The sequence below is a fragment of the Gigantopelta aegis genome, chromosome 5, assembly GCF_016097555.1.
Source record: "Gigantopelta aegis isolate Gae_Host chromosome 5, Gae_host_genome, whole genome shotgun sequence".
Lineage (NCBI taxonomy): Eukaryota > Metazoa > Mollusca > Gastropoda > Neomphalida > Peltospiridae > Gigantopelta > Gigantopelta aegis.
Window position 1 is genome coordinate 5,210,866 of NC_054703.1, and position 18,738 is coordinate 5,229,603.

Here is an 18,738-nt window from a genome sequence, read left to right on the forward strand (position 1 = left end):
GTATTCTGGCCTGTTATTCGGACTGTTCAAGAACGACGATATACGGACTACGATTAAATCTCTCGGTTGGAAGGAATTTGTTCTTTGACTTCTCTATTCTTCTTGTTGTAGACTCGGGGGGGGGGGGGGGGGGGGGTAGGTGCTTATTTTGGTTTCGTATTTTTATTTGTTTCTATTTGTTGCTGGTTTGATTGTTTTGTTGTTTGCTTTTGTATAATTAAAAAATTTCCGCGTTTATACGATTTCATCAATTCTGATTGGACGATGTCGAACAAAAACTTAATGTGGCCTTCGATAAACCTCAGAAAAAAAATGACCAAAGGCGGGTCTAAGGGGGGGGGGGGGGGGCGGTAGGGGCCCGGACCCCTAAATTTTGCGATAGTTATAATTTTATTATATATTCATTTTCATTTTTTTTTACGATCCCCCTCCAAAGTTCCCTTGGCATTCCAACTCATGTCAATGCCCCCTCCCCCCCCCCATAATGGATTTCCTGAATCCGCCACTGGTGACGTCATTACGTACGCCAGCTGGGACGTCATTATGTGTAACAGGTCATGGAAAAGACGCTAGAAGCTGGTTTATGTAGATTTTGTTTTACTAAATATGGTGCGTTCAGGCGCTTGTGCATACATTTTAGAAGAGGGGGGGGGGGGGGGCAGCTAAACTGTGACTACCTAAATATATGAGGGGTTAAGACATGCTTTCCCGGTAAAAGTATTGAAACAAAGAGAACATTTGCTTGACCAAGGGGAGGGTTCGACCGCCGTAAGCCACCCTCTGCACAAGCTCCCGTCTTTGTAATTATATAAAATCTGTTTGTCATTTTTTAAATGAATTTATCGATGTACAACTTTCACAAACTGCATAAGTTGCGTAGCGTAGTGAAGGAATTTAAATTAAACACCTCAGAAAATGACGTCATTACGTCAAATGGGACGTCAAATTAAGTAAAGTAGATAAATATAGAATACTATACGAGTTTTCGCTAGATATCATTTTTACGAAACGAGTGAACTTCCCAAACGTATCTGACCGAACGAAAGTGAGGTCAGATACGTTTGGGAAGTTCACGAGTTTCATAAAAATTATATCTAGCGAAAACGAGTGTGGTATTTTATTTATTACCCTCTTTTAAATCACGCAAATTATGAAAAATAAATAAATCAATCAATCAATTTTGTAGCCTATTTCAAGACCGGATGTTGATTTGCATAACTAGCCGGTGCACGACTACGTACCGCCGCATTGAGAAATAGTTCGTTGTACTTCCGCTACTTCTCAGTGACGTTTTCAGGGGAGTGGTGTAGACGTAGGCCTACTTTCCCATAAATGTCCATCGGGTTTCATTTTTTTATTTAAAGAAAGCTGTATGGTACATGCATCAATATATGTTTATTTTCATATTGGGTGAAAAATGGGTAAAACTAATGCATAATTCCATATTTTAACAAAACGCCCCCAAGAAACAAATATTCCCGTTACCCCACTGGCACTGGTTATGCTAATAATGATGAATTCACAAATCACAACTGACAATAACAATTTGTTGACCAAAAATCCAACAAGTGTTTTTGCAGTTAAAAACGTGTAGCTTGCAAAAGCAGCTGAGTTCACGGAAAAACTAAAGTTATAACTTTAAGGTCGACGACAGTCACTTTTCGCTCCCTTGTTTTGGCTTTCTTTGTACACAATAGATATAGCATATCTTACCGTAATTTCACTTGAAATCCATATTTCGTAAAATGTACAATTTTTCAATCACAGAATTTTCTTCAAACACATTCAGGTGCTTCAGTAATGTTCGAAAACAAAATAATCAATAGGAATTTTGCATTGGATTTTTTCCAGCATTCTTAAAACGGAAACGTCATGTACCCAGTTTGTGGTTATTGTAAGGAGGTGCAAAATGATGTCATTGGAATTCTGACGTCATTCAAATTCAAAATTAGCTATATTATTACAATGCATCGCCACATTAAAATAAAAACTGGTCTACTAACCTTGACCCCTGTTAAATTTCTACAACAAGCAAACAACGCTGTTTACAGGTCGGTATATTTTACTTTTTCATAATTCTACAAAAAATATTAAATTAGGTTTTAAAAAATAAAAAACTACCGTTTGTCAAATATATCATATGAAAAAAATTAAATTTGGATATGTTTCATTTATTGTGTACGAAGCCAAAATAAGGGTCCAAAAACTGACAATAACAATTTGTAGACCAAAAATCCACATAATAAATAAAATGAATATGTTTAATTATTGTTCTATTCATTCTTTATTTTTATTTTTTATTTAAAAATATTTCTCGCGCGGTCCAGTTTACATCAACTTTTAATGAATGACATTTGTAGTAAAAGTTGTGGATGTTACTGACCTTGACATTAATTATGAATAAAAAAAAAAGTCCCGTTATGCTAATAAGGTCGCTGTCCAACCAATCGAAATTAACTCTGTTCCCTGTTGACAAATCAAAACAGTTTGTAATACGCACCTGGTGGTGCGTACAAAATTTGTACGACACCGCTATATCTTCACCAGGAGGGTAATAATGGGAATAACGTTAGAAAGTGATTTATTAATTATGTGTAGTTTTCACTAAATAAGTTAGGATGTTTGTAATTTTAGGAATTGTTCGTAATTTGTTTGCGAATTTATCGATCTATAACAGTCACAAATGTAGTATAAAATCAATTTGTGACTGTATACATCGATCAATTCGCAAACAAATCACGAACAATTCTTATTTAATCAGTGCACCACAACTGGTTAAATGCCGTGGTAAATGCTGCAGGGTTCGAATTTCAGCACGGCACAGATGCAATTGCCGTGGGTGCCCTCCTTACTTGCCGTTAAACCCCGACAATCGTATAGCGTGGACGGTAAGAAAAATGCCGTGGTGCCGACCTGGGTTGCCGCCGTGCCCTTCCCATACAGTCCGTGTTGTATATGTGTCCTTCCTTGTCCCATAGCATTGTTGTACTGGCCATGTCAAATAAAAAGTGTATAAACACCCATATTATTTTTCAAAGTTTACTGCTGTCAACAACCCAGGAGGCTACACTGCAGGGTTTTTGTTATTTTTATTTTTTCTTAATAAAAAAACAACAAACATTTTATTATTTAACGATAAAAAAAACAAGGCATAATGAAAAATCACATTTAGCGAAGTCGGCTTTCTTGTTGACACACGAAGTGACATTCAGTTATACTTGGATCTTAAACAAAACGTGCTAAACTGCTCATACAAAATAACTTTATTTACAGCAGTTTAAGTCAACGACATTTATGAATAGATTATTTGTGACCTACACAATATTTAAATAATTATTCATTGTTTAATTTACGTTTGGATACCGCTCTTATCCTCAAACAAAATAACCAATAATAACACTTTCAAGAACGTCAACAACACGTGAAGCGTTTGTGATCGAAACACATGAAGGAAGGAAATGTTTTATTTAACGACGCACTTGAACGCATTTTATTTACGATTGTATGGCGTCGGACATATGGTTAAGGACCACACAGATATTGAAAAAGGAAACCCGCTGTCGCCACTTCATGGGCTACTCTTTTCAATTAGCAATAAGGGATTTTTTATATGCACCATCCCACAGACAGTATAGCATATACCACGAACTTTGATATACCAGTCGTGGTGCACTGGTTGGAACGAGAAATATCCCATTGCGTAGCAACAACAGGTTACCTCTCGTATTATCTGTGTGGTCCATAACATATATGTCCTATGTCATATAGCCGTGATTAAAATGAGATAAGTGTGACGTTCAATTACACATCCCTTCCATCCCTTCAACATCTCATAATCTATAAGCAGCAGCCATGTTGAATTTTCCAGAAAACAAATGTAGCATAGCTGTTCAGAGCCATGCTTGTGTACTAATGGACAAATATAGCGGGTTTCCTCTCTAAGACTATATATCAAAATTACCAAATTTTTGACATCCAGTAACCGGTGATTAATAAATATACCGGTAATCAGATTTATAGTTAACGGGATCTCACATGTCTCACGGTGCCGTCAAACACGGACTTTCAATATACCGGTAATCAGATTTATAGTTAATAGGCTCTCACATGTCTCGTGGTGTCGTTAAACACGAACTTTCGATATACCGGTAATCAGATTTATAGTTAATAGGCTCTCACATGTCTCGTGGTGTCGTTAAACACGGACTTTCAATATACCGGTAATCAGATTTATAGTTAACGGGCTCTCACATGTCTCGTGGTGTCGTTAAACACGGACTTTCGATATACCGGTAATCAGATTTATAGTTAACGGGCTCTCACATGTCTCGTGGTATCGTTAAACACGGACTTTCGATATACCGGTAATCAGATTTATAGTTAATAGGCTCTCACATGTCTCGTGGTGTCGTTAAACAAGGACTTTCGATATACCGGTAATCAGATTTATAGTTAATAGGCTCTCACATGTCTCGTGGTGTCGTTAAACAAGGACTTTCGATATACCGGTAATCAGATTTATAGTTAATAGGCTCTCACATGTCTCGTGGTGTCGTTAAACAAGGACTTTCGATATACCGGTAATCAGATTTATAGTTAATAGGCTCTCACATGTCTCGTGGTGTCGTTAAACAAGGACTTTCGATATACCGGTAATCAGATTTATAGTTAATAGGCTCTCACATGTCTCGTGGTATCGTTAAACAAGGACTTTGAATATACCGGTAATCAGATTTATAGTTAATGACCTCTCACATGTCTCGTGGTGTCGTTAAACAAGGACTTTGAATATACCGGTAATCAGATTTATAGTTAATGGGCTCTCACATGTCTCGTGGTGTCGTTAAACAAGGACTTTGAATATACCGGTAATCAGATTTATAGTTAATGGGCTCTCACATGTCTCGTGGTGTCGTTAAACAAGGACTTTGAATATACCGGTAATCAGATTTATAGTTAACGGGCTCTCACATGTCTCGTGGTATCGTTAAACCGGTAATCAGATTTATAGTTAATGGGCTCTCACATGTCTCGTGGTGTCGTTAAACAAGGACTTTCAATATACCGGTAATCAGATTTATAGTTAATGGGCTCTCACATGTCTCGTGGTGTCGTTAAACATGGACTTTGAATATACCGGTAATCAGATTTATAGTTAATAGGCTCTCACATGTCTCGTGGTGTCGTTAAACAAGGACTTTCAATATACCGGTAATCAGATTTATAATTAATGGGCTCTCACATGTCTCGTGGTGTCGTTAAACACGGACTTCAATATACCGGTAATCAGATTTATAGTTAATAGGCTCTCACATGTATCGTGGTGTCGTTAAACACGGACTTCAATATACCGGTAATCAGATTTATAGTTAATAGGCTCTCACATGTATCGTGGTATCGTTAAACAAGAACTTTCAATATACCGGTAATCAGATTTATAGTTAATAGGCTCTCACATGTCTCGTGGTGTCGTTAAACACGGACTTTCAATATACCGGTAATCAGATTTATAGTTAATAGGCTCTCACATGTCTCGTGGTATCGTTAAACAAGGACTTTCGATATACCGGTAATCAGATTTATAGTTAATAGGCTCTCACATGTCTCACGGTGCCGTCAAACACGGACTTTCAATATACCGGTAATCAGATTTATAGTTAATAGGCTCTCACATGTCTCGTGGTGTCGTTAAACATGGACTTTGAATATACCGGTAATCAGATTTATAGTTAATAGGCTCTCACATGTATCGTGGTATCGTTAAACAAGAACTTTCAATATACCGGTAATCAGATTTATAGTTAATAGGCTCTCACATGTCTCGTGGTGTCGTTAAACACGGACTTTCAATATACCGGTAATCAGATTTATAGTTAATGGGCTCTCACATGTCTCGTGGTGTCGTTAAACAAGGACTTTGAATATACCGGTAATCAGATTTATAGTTAACGGGCTCTCACATGTCTCGTGGTATCGTTAAACCGGTAATCAGATTTATAGTTAATGGGCTCTCACATGTCTCGTGGTGTCGTTAAACAAGGACTTTCAATATACCGGTAATCAGATTTATAGTTAATGGGCTCTCACATGTCTCGTGGTGTCGTTAAACATGGACTTTGAATATACCGGTAATCAGATTTATAGTTAATAGGCTCTCACATGTCTCGTGGTGTCGTTAAACAAGGACTTTGAATATACCGGTAATCAGATTTATAGTTAACGGGCTCTCACATGTCTCGTGGTATCGTTAAACCAGTAATCAGATTTATAGTTAATGGGCTCTCACATGTCTCGTTGTGTCGTTAAACACGGACTTTCAATATACCGGTAATCAGATTTATAGTTAATAGGCTCTCACATGTCTCACGGTGCCGTCAAACACGGACTTTCGATATACCGGTAATCACATTTATAGTTAATAGGCTCTCACATGTCTCGTGGTGTCGTTAAACAAGGACTTTCAATATACCGGTAATCAGATTTATAGTTAATGGGCTCTCACATGTCTCGTGGTGTCGTTAAACACGGACTTCAATATACCGGTAATCAGATTTATAGTTAATAGGCTCTCACATGTATCGTGGTGTCGTTAAACACGGACTTCAATATACCGGTAATCAGATTTATAGTTAATAGGCTCTCACATGTATCGTGGTATCGTTAAACAAGAACTTTCAATATACCGGTAATCAGATTTATAGTTAATAGGCTCTCACATGTCTCGTGGTGTCGTTAAACACGGACTTTCAATATACCGGTAATCAGATTTATAGTTAATAGGCTCTCACATGTCTCACGGTGCCGTCAAACACGGACTTTCAATATACCGGTAATCAGATTTATAGTTAATAGGCTCTCACATGTCTCGTGGTGTCGTTAAACAAGGACTTTGAATATACCGGTAATCAGATTTACAGTCCTGTCCGACATAATATTATCTTAGGTGTCACTACACAGATGTCATCTCCATTGAAATCCGTTAAATTGCCCAAATTCAAATGAAGATTGCCAATAGAACGGATTCTCGTTGGCACTACCAACATACACCATTGCGAACATACATTATATAAGCATTTATTTTCACTCCAAAATTGAGAACATTTCCGTCTCAGTTTTGTTTTTGCTGTATGACCGCATCTGGCTGTAGTACCGGTCCGAACAGGTGATCCATTAACCAATTCACTCAGGCTGTCTCTTCCGCTATACAGCCAAGTCCCAAAACGTCAATGCACAATATTACAAAATAACATGGGCAAACTCCAGCCAGAAGGCTTACCATTAAACATACAAATTGTTTTAATTCTTCACAAATTACTTGAGGTGAATATGTGAACTAAAACATATATCACAATTAGGAACAATGAAAGGAAGGAAGGAAATGTTTTATTTTACGACGCATTCAACACTTTTTAATTATGGTTATATGGCGTCGGGCATATGGTTAAGGACCACACAGATATAGAGAGAGGAAACCCGCTGTAGCCACGTCATGGGCTACTCTTTTCGATTAGCAGCAAGGGATCTTTTATATGCACCATCCCACAGACAGGATAACACATACCACGGCCTTTGATATACCAGTCGTTGTGCACTGGCTGGAGCGAGAAATAGCCCAATGGGCCCACTGACGGGGATCGATCCCAAACCGACCGCGCATCAAGCGAACGCTTTACCACTGGGCTACAAACGAACGAACAATGAATTCTCACTCGGAAGTGAACTGTGTTATGAGACCTTAGATGCCAAAACCTGCCATATAGCATATTCTTAAATATAGAACATTACTTTTATGTGCTATGAAATGATTTCTGTATAATATTTTAAAGAGACAGACCCTAGTTTTTAAACACTAATGCATAATTTTCAACTAGACTCGTTTAAACCCGTAAAAATGGACACTATGGTTTGGTTAATGTACAAACATGTATATAACAAATTTGGATAGAACAGAATGAAACAAGAGTCTGTGACGGTGAAATACCCTTAAAAATAGACTAAAACGCGACTCCATAACAGTTTTTTACCTACCTCGGTGGCGTCGTGGTTAGGCCATCGGTCTGCAGGCTGGTAGGTACTGGGTTCGGATCCCAGTCGAGGCATGGGATTCTTAATTCAGATACCGACTCCAAACCCTGAGTGAGTGCTCCGCAAGGCTCAATGGGTAGGTGTAAACCACTTGCACCGACCAGTGATCCATAACTGGTTCAACAAAGGCCATGGTTTGTGCTATCCTGCCTGTGGGAAGCGCAAATAAAAGATCCATTGCCGCTAATCGGAAAGAGTAGCCCATGTAGTGGCGACAGCGGGTTTCCTCTCAAAATCTGTGTGGTCCTTAACCATATGTCTGACGCCATATAACCGTAAATAAAATGTGCTGAGTCCGTCGTTAAATAAAACATTTCTTTCTTTCTTTCCATGACAGTTACTTCTCAGACGCACGTGCATTTTTAAAAATATGAAGATAAAAAGCATTTTGTGGTGTTAGGAACACCAGGATAACCAGAAACACTTCGGTTGTACGGAATGGATACTCTAAATAATAAAATATAAGTAATGTTTGATTTCAGTCATTATAGACGGCTCTAATAGTAAAAAATATGCCTTAATGTATGTACTTTCCTGTCTGTGGGAAAACGGATATAAAAGATCCCTTGCTGCATTAGGAAACAAATGTAGCGGGTTTCCTCTAACAACTACTTGTGAGAATGACCAAATGCCGATGAATAATAAATCAATGTGTTTTAGTGGTGTCGTTAAACAAAAATATATTTTTTTAATCCACTCAATTTTTATTTTTTATTTTTCAAATAGGCTGATAGCGTTCTATTAAGACGAGTCTGCATATTTTTTTATATATGCAAATGTATGCAGCAAAAAAAAAAGAAGACGATATGTTTCCCCAGTACCTATATCCTGTACCAGCTTCCATTAAACGCAGGGCCATACCGTGGTCTGGACATGGTGGATGGGGGTAAACTGTCCTGAAAATGCGTCTCTTCTTGTCTTCATTACGAATATTTCGGACCTCGGCTCATTTGCCTTGCACAAACTCAGCTTGCTCCTATTACAATTCTGTGACACCCATCTCCCCCTTACAAATGTCTAGATCCGCCCCTGCTATCAAGTGTATTATTTTAAAACTTATATTTGACGCACTGTACCATATTTTACTTTAATCTTTTTAAAATTCAACATCATAGTTTCTCTACAATTTAGAAATAAAAGATATATCCATGCACAAATGACTGCCTGGTCAACTGACTATTATTTTGATTGGGGTGAAAGTTGTCTAGACAAAAAAAAAAAAAAAAAAAAAAAAAAACCCATCCAAAATACACCCGAACAGTGGCGTAGCGTGGGTAGGGCCACCGGGGCGGTTGCCCAGGGCGCAAAATGACTGGTGGAAGTTCTAACGGTCAGGGAGTGCTAACGGTCAGGGAGTGCTAACGGTCCACTGGTTAGGGGGCGCAATACTTGCTTTGTCCCGGGTGCTGGCAACCCACGCTACACTACTGCACCCAAACGTCATCTTGCATTTTGCCTACACATAATAAACTCGTTTATGACCTGGGAAAATTTTAGTTGCGGATCCATGGGGTGGACATGACATTTTTTAAAATGTTTTTAATGCAGACCCTTTTTGCAGTATATCTACTATTTTATTGGAAAACACGAACTGAAATCACCATACTTTTTTATTTTTTTATTTTTAAAGTGCATATCGACTTGTCCAAATCAGGCCAGTAGGAACCGGAGGGGGCCTGGGGGTACGCCCCCCCCCCCCCTCCCCCCACTTGTGAGACTTTTTTTTATCACATTAATTTTTACCATTGTAACCCAAAAGCTGATATAGTTTGTACCCGATCCATCAGTGCTCCCCCCCCCCCCCCCAAACCACACACACACACACTCCCAAAGCAAATATAGGGAACTGACCCATAATATAGTGTTTTTAACTACATAGGTTAACATTATCGCCTATAGGAGTTTATTTGGTACAGTACAACCGTGTGTTGGTATACCAGAAACGGTGGTTTCCAAACTTTATCAAGTTTATTCGTTTTTTCTTTTAAAAGTTATGTTTGGTTTGTTTAACGACAGTACTAGAGCACACTGATTTATTAATAATCGGCAAATTTCTGCTAAATGAGCTGCAAAAGAAAACAGACGTAGATTTACGTGCAAAGTAAGTTAGTAGTATTTCTACAACCGGCTTCGTGAAATGGAGTAAACGTACACGTAGACGTAGACGGACGACAGGTGTAAGTTTTACACGTAAACGTAAATTTACGATGTTTAGTGAAATAGGCTCCAGGAAGCAACATCATGTACTTTTGTAGCGGAAGGACATATTGAATGAAATGTTTTATTTAACAACACACTCAACACATTTTATTTGGCGTCAGACATACGGTTAAGGACCACACAGATATATGTATATATACTACTCAAAAGAATTTAAGGGTCAAAAATGTATAACCAAGTAAGTTTCAGAGTGTATTAGACTGATGATGTAAACTACACCAAAAATTTAATTTATTGTTCCATATTTACAAAAAAAACACAAATAAACGTCACTGTATACAAGAAAGTCACATGACATGCTGTCAAAGTTGAAGGTTGTCAAACATGGATTTTACACATTAGAACATTCGTTTAATAGTGTGTGAATCCACCCCTGGCGCGAATACACTCGACACATCGTTGCCTCATGCTGTTGATCAGACGTCTGAAGAACTCTTGGGGAATGGCCTGCCACTCTGCCATAAGAAGTTGACCCAGATCATGAAGGTTGGCCGGAGGGGCATGGTTATCCCGAATTCTCCTGCCTAATTCGTCCCAGGCGTTCTCTCTTGGGGCCAAGTCAGGCGAATATGCTGGCCAATCCATCCTGGCGATACCATGTTGTCTGAGAAAGTCCGTTACCACCCTGGCGCGGTGGGGTCTGGCATTGTCATCCTGCAGAACTGCCCCGCCGCCAATCTGCTGAAGGCCTGGGAGAACCAACGGCCGGATAATCTCATTCAGATAGCGGATTCCATTCAGATTGCCATCCACCACATAAAGGGGGGTCCTGTGGTGGATAGAGATGCCGCCCCACACCATGACGCTGCCACCACCGAACCGGTGACGTTGTCTAACGTTAACGTCAGCGAAGCGCTCCCCAGGACGTCTGTAGACACGAACCCGACCATCGTTGAACTGGAGACTAAACCTGGACTCATCAGTGAACATCATTCGACCCCACTGAACACGTTGCCACCGCAGATGAAGCGTGCACCAGTGACGTCTGGCCGTTCTGTGACGTGGTAGGAGTGGTGGTCGAACAACCTGGCGACGGCAGCGTAGATTATTGGCTCTCAGACGATTGCGTATGGTTTGATCAGACACTCGAGTTCCAGTCGCAGTCCGCAGATTGTCACGTAATTGGCGTGCAGTGGTTGTGCGTTGACGTAGAGCCATATTGGTGATGTAGCGGTCCTCTCTATTTGTAGTGCTTCGGGGTCTTCCCGAACGTGGACGATTTCGAACAGAATTCGTTGCTTGGTACCGTTGCCACAGTCGGCCAACGACACTCTGACTGACACCAAGTCTCAGAGCAACATTTCTTTACGTATTGCCATCCTGAAGCCAAGCAATAGCCCTTCCTCGATCTTCGATAGTCAGTTGAAGTCATACCATTGTCGAATTTGGAGTGTGCACCGTACACGAATGCAAGCTCCAATTATACGGAAATTCAGCATTGGGAACATGGAATACACGTGCAAAGCGTGCAAATGAAGCGCTTTGTGAAAAAGCAAGTTATGGGCACTTAGCAGACCTTTCGCTTTCGCCCTAATTTACGTGCAAATATAAGCATGTTTTCGCCATTAGAACTAGTCGACAGTGTCAATGACAGTGGATTTTAATTCATTTATGGGTTGCTTAGACCCACTTTCGTCAAAATGGAACAATACCATGCGTGACATTATGGTCTAGCTAATATAATTGACATTCAGAAAATAATGTCGAAAATATCGTCTGACCCTTAAATTCTTTTGAGTAGTATATATATATATATATATATATATATATATATATATATATATATATATATATTAAGAGAGGAAACCCGCTGTCGCCACTTCAAGGACTACGCTTTTCGATTAGCAGCAAGGGATCTTTTATATGCACCATCCTACAAACAGGATAGTACATACCACGGCCTTTGTTACAGCAGTTGTGGAACACTGTACTTTTGTAGTGGATGCAACAGCTCAATTGAGCGTTCTGCAGAACCCGTCCTTAATTTAGTCTTGGGGTCTTTATAAATATAAAACATGCCATTAAAGGGACACGCCCTAGTTGTTAACCATTACGGCGTTATTTTTCGCCATTAAACCCATTTTCTCACAAACAAAATTGCACTTTACTTACATTTTATTATTTAGAATATACATTTCCATTCACCTGAAGTGTTTTTTGGTAATCCTGGTAATCCTGGTGTTTGTAATACCACAAAATGCATTTTTCGTATTTCTTACATGGGCGTACATGTTAAAAAGGGCGAAAAAGGGGGTTCCAAAATAGATTGCAGAGATATTGGGCATATATTTCTATGTTGAGTTTTGAAAAGGGGGGTTCCAAAATAGATTGCAGAGATATTGGGCATATATTTCTATGTTGAGTAAATATAATAATGTCAGATATATTAAATTATAAAAAAAGCGATTTCAGGGGGGGGGGGGGGGGGGGGTCGGTCGAACCCATCGACCCCCCCCCCATGTCTTAAAACGCACGCGCGTCCGAGATAAAAACCGTTGAGCAGACAAGGTCTAATCTATTTTTAGAGGGGATCTTCCCGTTTCAACGTCACAGACGTTGGTATACCACGTGACCGTTATCATTTTGGTTCAGTTTGTTTTCTCGTGCACGGTTCGCGCAATCAACATCCGATTTGTTGTTTGCTTGTCGTTCATTTGTGAGGTTTTTCTTGTCAGTTCGTGAACATTTTCATTAACAATAAAGTTCAGACAAGTAAGTATCTCAATGCAAAACGTTACAAACCCTTAAAACCAATAATTAAGTCTTACGATATCTGGAGAGGGGATACAACCTTGGGGGGTGGGGGCACAAGCTATATTGTTACCTTTATTTAAATAGAGTAGGACAAAAAAAAAACACCTTACATTTCCGTCCTGGGGAGGGGAAGTGCCTCCCCACCTATGGTTCCTACAGCCTGTACTACTACTACTACCACTACTACCACCACTACTACTACTACCACCACTACTACTACTACCAACAATAATAAACGGTGCATATAATTGCTAATAACAATAGGTTAGCCACTAGTACTCGGGGCCAAATAGCTAATGTAGGCTGATTGCGGTTTATATATAAAATTTATTATTTCTAACACTGTATAGTATAGTCAACATGGTCAGTGACGGACTATCATTGTCGTTTTATTCCGATTCAAGTATCATAATTGCTGCAGCAGCCACTTCCTCAACAGAAGTACCCATGTTGGTAAAGTAGCTTCCTGTTCCAAACTCATTCCGTTCGCTGTCCAGGACAGAACAGTTGGAACATGCCAGGAGAGGTGAAAGGAACGCACACCAAGTTTGTGTGCACTCTGGAAAATTTGTCGTGCTTCGAGCGACATCTACCGGTGACATCAGAATACTAACTTTCAAAATTATTTCAAGTAACTGGGTCACGGGGATTCCCATGATATTTATCGATATAAAACCTGCTTTTTCACTCTATTTTATGAAAACGTGATCTAAGTGTGTTACAGTTTTGTAGATTAACCAAAATTAGAATTAATTTTCGCGGGCTGAAACTAGGGCGTCCGACTTTAATTCAAAATTTGGATGTGGTTGGGTGAATGGTCCATTTGGAATATTTAAAACAAATATGGATGTGGATGGGTGAATGGTCCATTTGGAATATTAAAAACAAATATGGAAAGATTTTTATTTTTGCAGTAGAATTCATAAAAGAGTCGAAAAAAGATATTTTGAAACAAGTCTAGCAAAATAATTAAACAACAATAAAGGTAATATCAAAGCGATTTGCCAGTACTACTCAAAGCTAAGTAAAACAGAGTAAAACAATGTCTTGCCCTGGTACAAGTAACACCTGGATCTGGCGAGTACTGGGCGAAATGTTTTTTAAAGATAACAAGAGAGGAAACTCGCTGCCGAAACGCAATGGGCTACTCCTACCGGAAAAGCAGAACAGGATCTTTTATATGCACTTTTCCGTAGACAGGAGAGTACATACCACATCCTTTGGTTGACCTGTCATGGGGCACTGGCTAGAACAGAAAACAAGCCCAATGATAGCCTGGTCCTCCAAGAAGATTCGATTCTAGAGTTAAGCGTTTTACCGATCGTTTTCAAGTAAAAATCAAACTATAAAGATAAACTTTACGGACATTCCAATATACATTTATTGATAACGTCATAAGGGACTCACAATGTCACAACATATTATCAGAACACAAACACTATTGAAGAAACCCAAACATGGCTGATATACCACACATCTTACATTTTGGCACATTAATGTACCATACATGTGATTTACCAAATTATTTAAGAATGTTTATTATATCACGTACTTCATAACAAATTTAATATAGGTGTCATATATTCGATTTACCAAATGTTTTAAGAATATTTATCATATCAGGTACTTAGTAACACATTTAATTTACCAAATCATTTAAGAATATTTATCATATCAGGTAATTATTGTCCGTCCCACAGGGATTGCCTTTCTTTTTCATACTATGAAATTTACTACAAGTTACTTATTTCTGAGCTGATTGTTTTCAAAATTGCACACACAAATTGTATTCTGTTTGCCATTTCCAAAATTATTTTACTTTTCGTCTTACGTCAAACCAAAGTGAAATTATTTACCAAAACCATGTTTGTAGGCTGATGGGACGGACTATAGTGACAATCACGGTCCTCTACGACCCTTAGCCCTGAAAGATTCACACCAAGAGTTAGCTACATACAACTGCCATTAATATTAACATGTTTTGCTTCGGGCTGCTGTAGAGCTGTTGTCTGTAAAACATTCTGTACATTTTCAACATTTTAAACGTTTCTCACCTGAATGGATTGCAATCACACTTCAACATGGTTTTGTCTGTTAAAAACATTGTGTATTTTTAACAGTTTAAAGGTTTCTCTCTAGTATTAACAGACACGTGACCCTTCAAGATGGTGTTGTTTGTTAAATTAAAAAAAATTTTTTTTAACAGTTTAAAGGTTTCTTTCTAGTATTAACAGACACGTGACGCTTCAAGATGATTTTGTCTGTTAAAACATTTTGTCTTTTTAACAGTTTAAAGGTTTCTCTCTAGTATTAACAGACACGTGACGCTTCAAGATGATTTTGTCTGTTAAAACATTTTGTATTTTTAACAGTTTAAAGGTTTCTTTCTAGTAATAACAGACAAAGATGATTGTGTTTGTTAAAACAGTGTGTATTTTTAACAGTTTAAAGGTTTCTCTCTAGTGTGGATCAACTGATGACGTTTCAAACTGTGACGCTGAGAGAAATATTTCGTGCACACATCACACTTGAAAGGCTTTTCACCAGTGTGAATCAACATGTGTTGTTTCAAGATGGAATTGCGTGAGAAACATTTTGCACATACATCGCATTTCAGATTCTTAACCCCAGTGTGAACCAGCATATGCAACTTCAAGTCATAACTCCGTGTGAAGCATTTTGAACACGTTTCACATATGAAAGGTTTATCACCAGTGTGAACCATCAAATGTTCCTTTAAGGTGAAACTGTGAGCAAAATGTTTTGCACACACCTCGCATTTGAAATTCTTCACACCAGTGTGATGCAACATATGATGTTTCAAGTTCACACGTCGAGCAAAATGTTTCTCACACACCTCACATTTGAAATTCTTGACGCCATTGTGAACAAGCATATGATGTTTCAAATTGCAGTTGTCACTGAAACGTTTCTCACACACCTCACATTTGAAAGGCTTAATGCCTGTATGAATCAACATGTGTTTCTTCAAGTTTGAACGAAGTAAGAAACATTTTGCACACACTCCACATATGAAGTTCTTTATTCCGGTGTGAATCAACAGATGTTCTTTCAAGCTGACGTTTAGCCGAAAACACTTCCTGCACACCTCACACTGATATGGTCGTTCACCAGTGTGGATCCTCATATGCTGCATAATCTGACACTTGTAAGAAAAACTCTTTAAACACATCCCACATTTGAAAGGCTTCTCGCAAGAATGTGTTGATGTTTGTTCTTCGTGATCAAGGTTGTTTTCACGTTTTAACGAGACGTCACGTTCAACACAGCTGTCACCATTGCTAGACATAATTCTTTTAAGACAGAGGACCTTTAACGTTTTGACGAGACGTCACGTTCAACACAGCTGTCACCATTGCTAGACATAGTTCTTTTAAGACAGAGGACCTTTAACGTTTTGACGAGACGTCACGTTCAACACAGCTGTCACCATTGCTAGACATAGTTCTTTTAAGACAGAGGACCTTTAACGTTTTGATCTCATTCGCATCGTCTCATTTCATTAAGAGTCTTTCCAAAACCAGTCTGGAATCTACAAAGTTGTAGTCTGAGGAGAAGTTCTGAAACAGAGTGTTGTTTTCTTTAACGACACCACAAAAACACATTGATTTATTAATCATGGGCTATCGGATGTCAAACATTTGGTAATTTTTACATATATTCTTAGAGAGGAAACCCTCTATATTTTCCCATTAGTATCAAGGGATCTTTTATATGCATCGTCCCACATACCACTGCCTGTAATAAACTAGTCGTGGTGCACTGAAAGAGAAATAGCCCAGTGGACCCACCGACAGGGATCGTACCCAAACAGAGAAATAGCCCAGTGGACCCACCGACAGGGATCGTACCCAAACAGAGAAATAGCCCAGTGGACCCACCGACAGGGATCGTACCCAAACAGAGAAACAGCCCAGTGGGCCCACCGACAGGGATCGTACCCAAACAGAGAAACAGCCCAGTGGGCCCACCGACAGGGATCGTACCCAAACAGAGAAACAGCCCAGTGGGCCCACCGACAGGGATCGTACCCAAACAGAGAAACAGCCCAGTGGACCCACCGACAGGGATCGTACCCACACAGAGAAACAGCCCAGTGGACCCACCGACAGGGATCGTACCCAAACAGAGAAACAGCCCAGTGGGCCCACCGACAGGGATCGTACCCAAACAGAGAAACAGCCCAGTGGACCCACCGACAGGGATCGTACCCAAACAGAGAAATAGCCCAGTGGGCCCACCGACAGGGATCGTACCCAAACAGAGAAATAGCCCAGTGGACCCACCGACAGGATCGTACCCAAACAGAGAAATAGCCCAGTGGACCCACCGACAGGGATCGTACCCAAACAGAGAAATAGCCCAGTGGGCCCACCGACAGGGATCGTACCCAAACAGAGAAATAGCCCAGTGGACCCACCGACAGGGATCGTACCCAAACAGAGAAATAGCCCAGTGGACCCACCGACAGGGATCGTACCCAAACAGAGAAATAGCCCAGTGGACCCACCGACAGGGATCGTACCCAAACAGAGAAATAGCCCAGTGGGCCCACCGACAGGGATCGTACCCAAACAGAGAAATAGCCCAGTGGGCCCACCGACAGGGATCGTACCCAAACAGAGAAATAGCCCAGTGGGCCCACCGACAGGGATCGTACCCAAACAGAGAAATAGCCCAGTGGGCCCACCGACAGGGATCGTACCCAAACAGAGAAATAGCCCAGTGGACCCACCGACAGGGATCGTACCCACCGACAGGGATCGTACCCAAACAGAGAAATAGCCCAGTGGGCCCACCGACAGGGATCGTACCCAAACAGAGAAATAGCCCAGTGGGCCCACCGACAGGGATCGTACCCAAACAGAGAAATAGCCCAGTGGACCCACTGACAGGGATCGTACCCAAACAGAGCGTGCATCAAGCGAGCGCTTTACCACTGAGCTACATCTCCCCTCCTCCCCAGTCCTGAAACAGACCCAGATAAAGGATACAGAGATGAGTTTAGAAACCTGCCAAGAATTTCCATCTTTTGTTATAACTCTAGACACACTGGTTTTTCTAACCATTGCCTAAAATAGTTAGAAAGTGTTGATTTCTGTCCATCAAATTTGCATTTATAATAACACGTCTAAAAGACCAGCACATTTAATATATATTTTAGACTTTAATACTAACTCATGTCCACCAATACATTGTTGGGTTGGTGAGCACGCTGGTTTTTTGTCCAAATTAAAAGAAAATGCCCGAATATGTATAACAACATTTATTCATATTAGCATTAGCAAACGAATCACTTTACATTTTCACATGGATTACAACTAATGTTGAGGTTAGAATGATGGAAATACATAGCATAAAGGTCTCAGGTTAGCACATTTTGTCCGAATAACTCTACAATATTTGCCCGAATTTGAGGTTTTGCTCCAGCACTAGGCTCCAGCAGTTGTCCCCCCTACCTGTTCACGTTTCGTACGCTTATGAAATGGGGAGGGGTTGCTATTTACATCTCCCCCCCCCCCCCCCCCCCCCCCCCCCCCCCCCCCCCCCCCCCACACCCGTCCCGTATGTTTATCAGAGGGGACCTATGTCGGGACCCACAGAACGCCTGAATAAATCCCTGATAATGCAACAAATAATTCTTAGAGATACTGTCGT

General features: G+C 40.0%; 1 protein-coding gene across 1 annotated transcript; it reads right to left on the bottom strand.

The window, feature by feature from the left end:
* Window positions 1-13,996: 13,996 nt before the first annotated feature.
* On the bottom strand, window positions 13,997-16,617 carry LOC121373346 (zinc finger protein 431-like). Its single transcript, XM_041499926.1, has 2 exons — window positions 16,545-16,617; window positions 13,997-16,467 (listed from the first exon to the last, which is right to left on the bottom strand). The coding sequence occupies exon 2, from the start codon at window positions 16,367-16,369 to the stop codon at window positions 15,497-15,499; it is 873 nt and encodes a 290-aa protein (XP_041355860.1). The 5' UTR covers window positions 16,370-16,467; window positions 16,545-16,617; the 3' UTR covers window positions 13,997-15,496.
* Window positions 16,618-18,738: the final 2,121 nt, after the last annotated feature.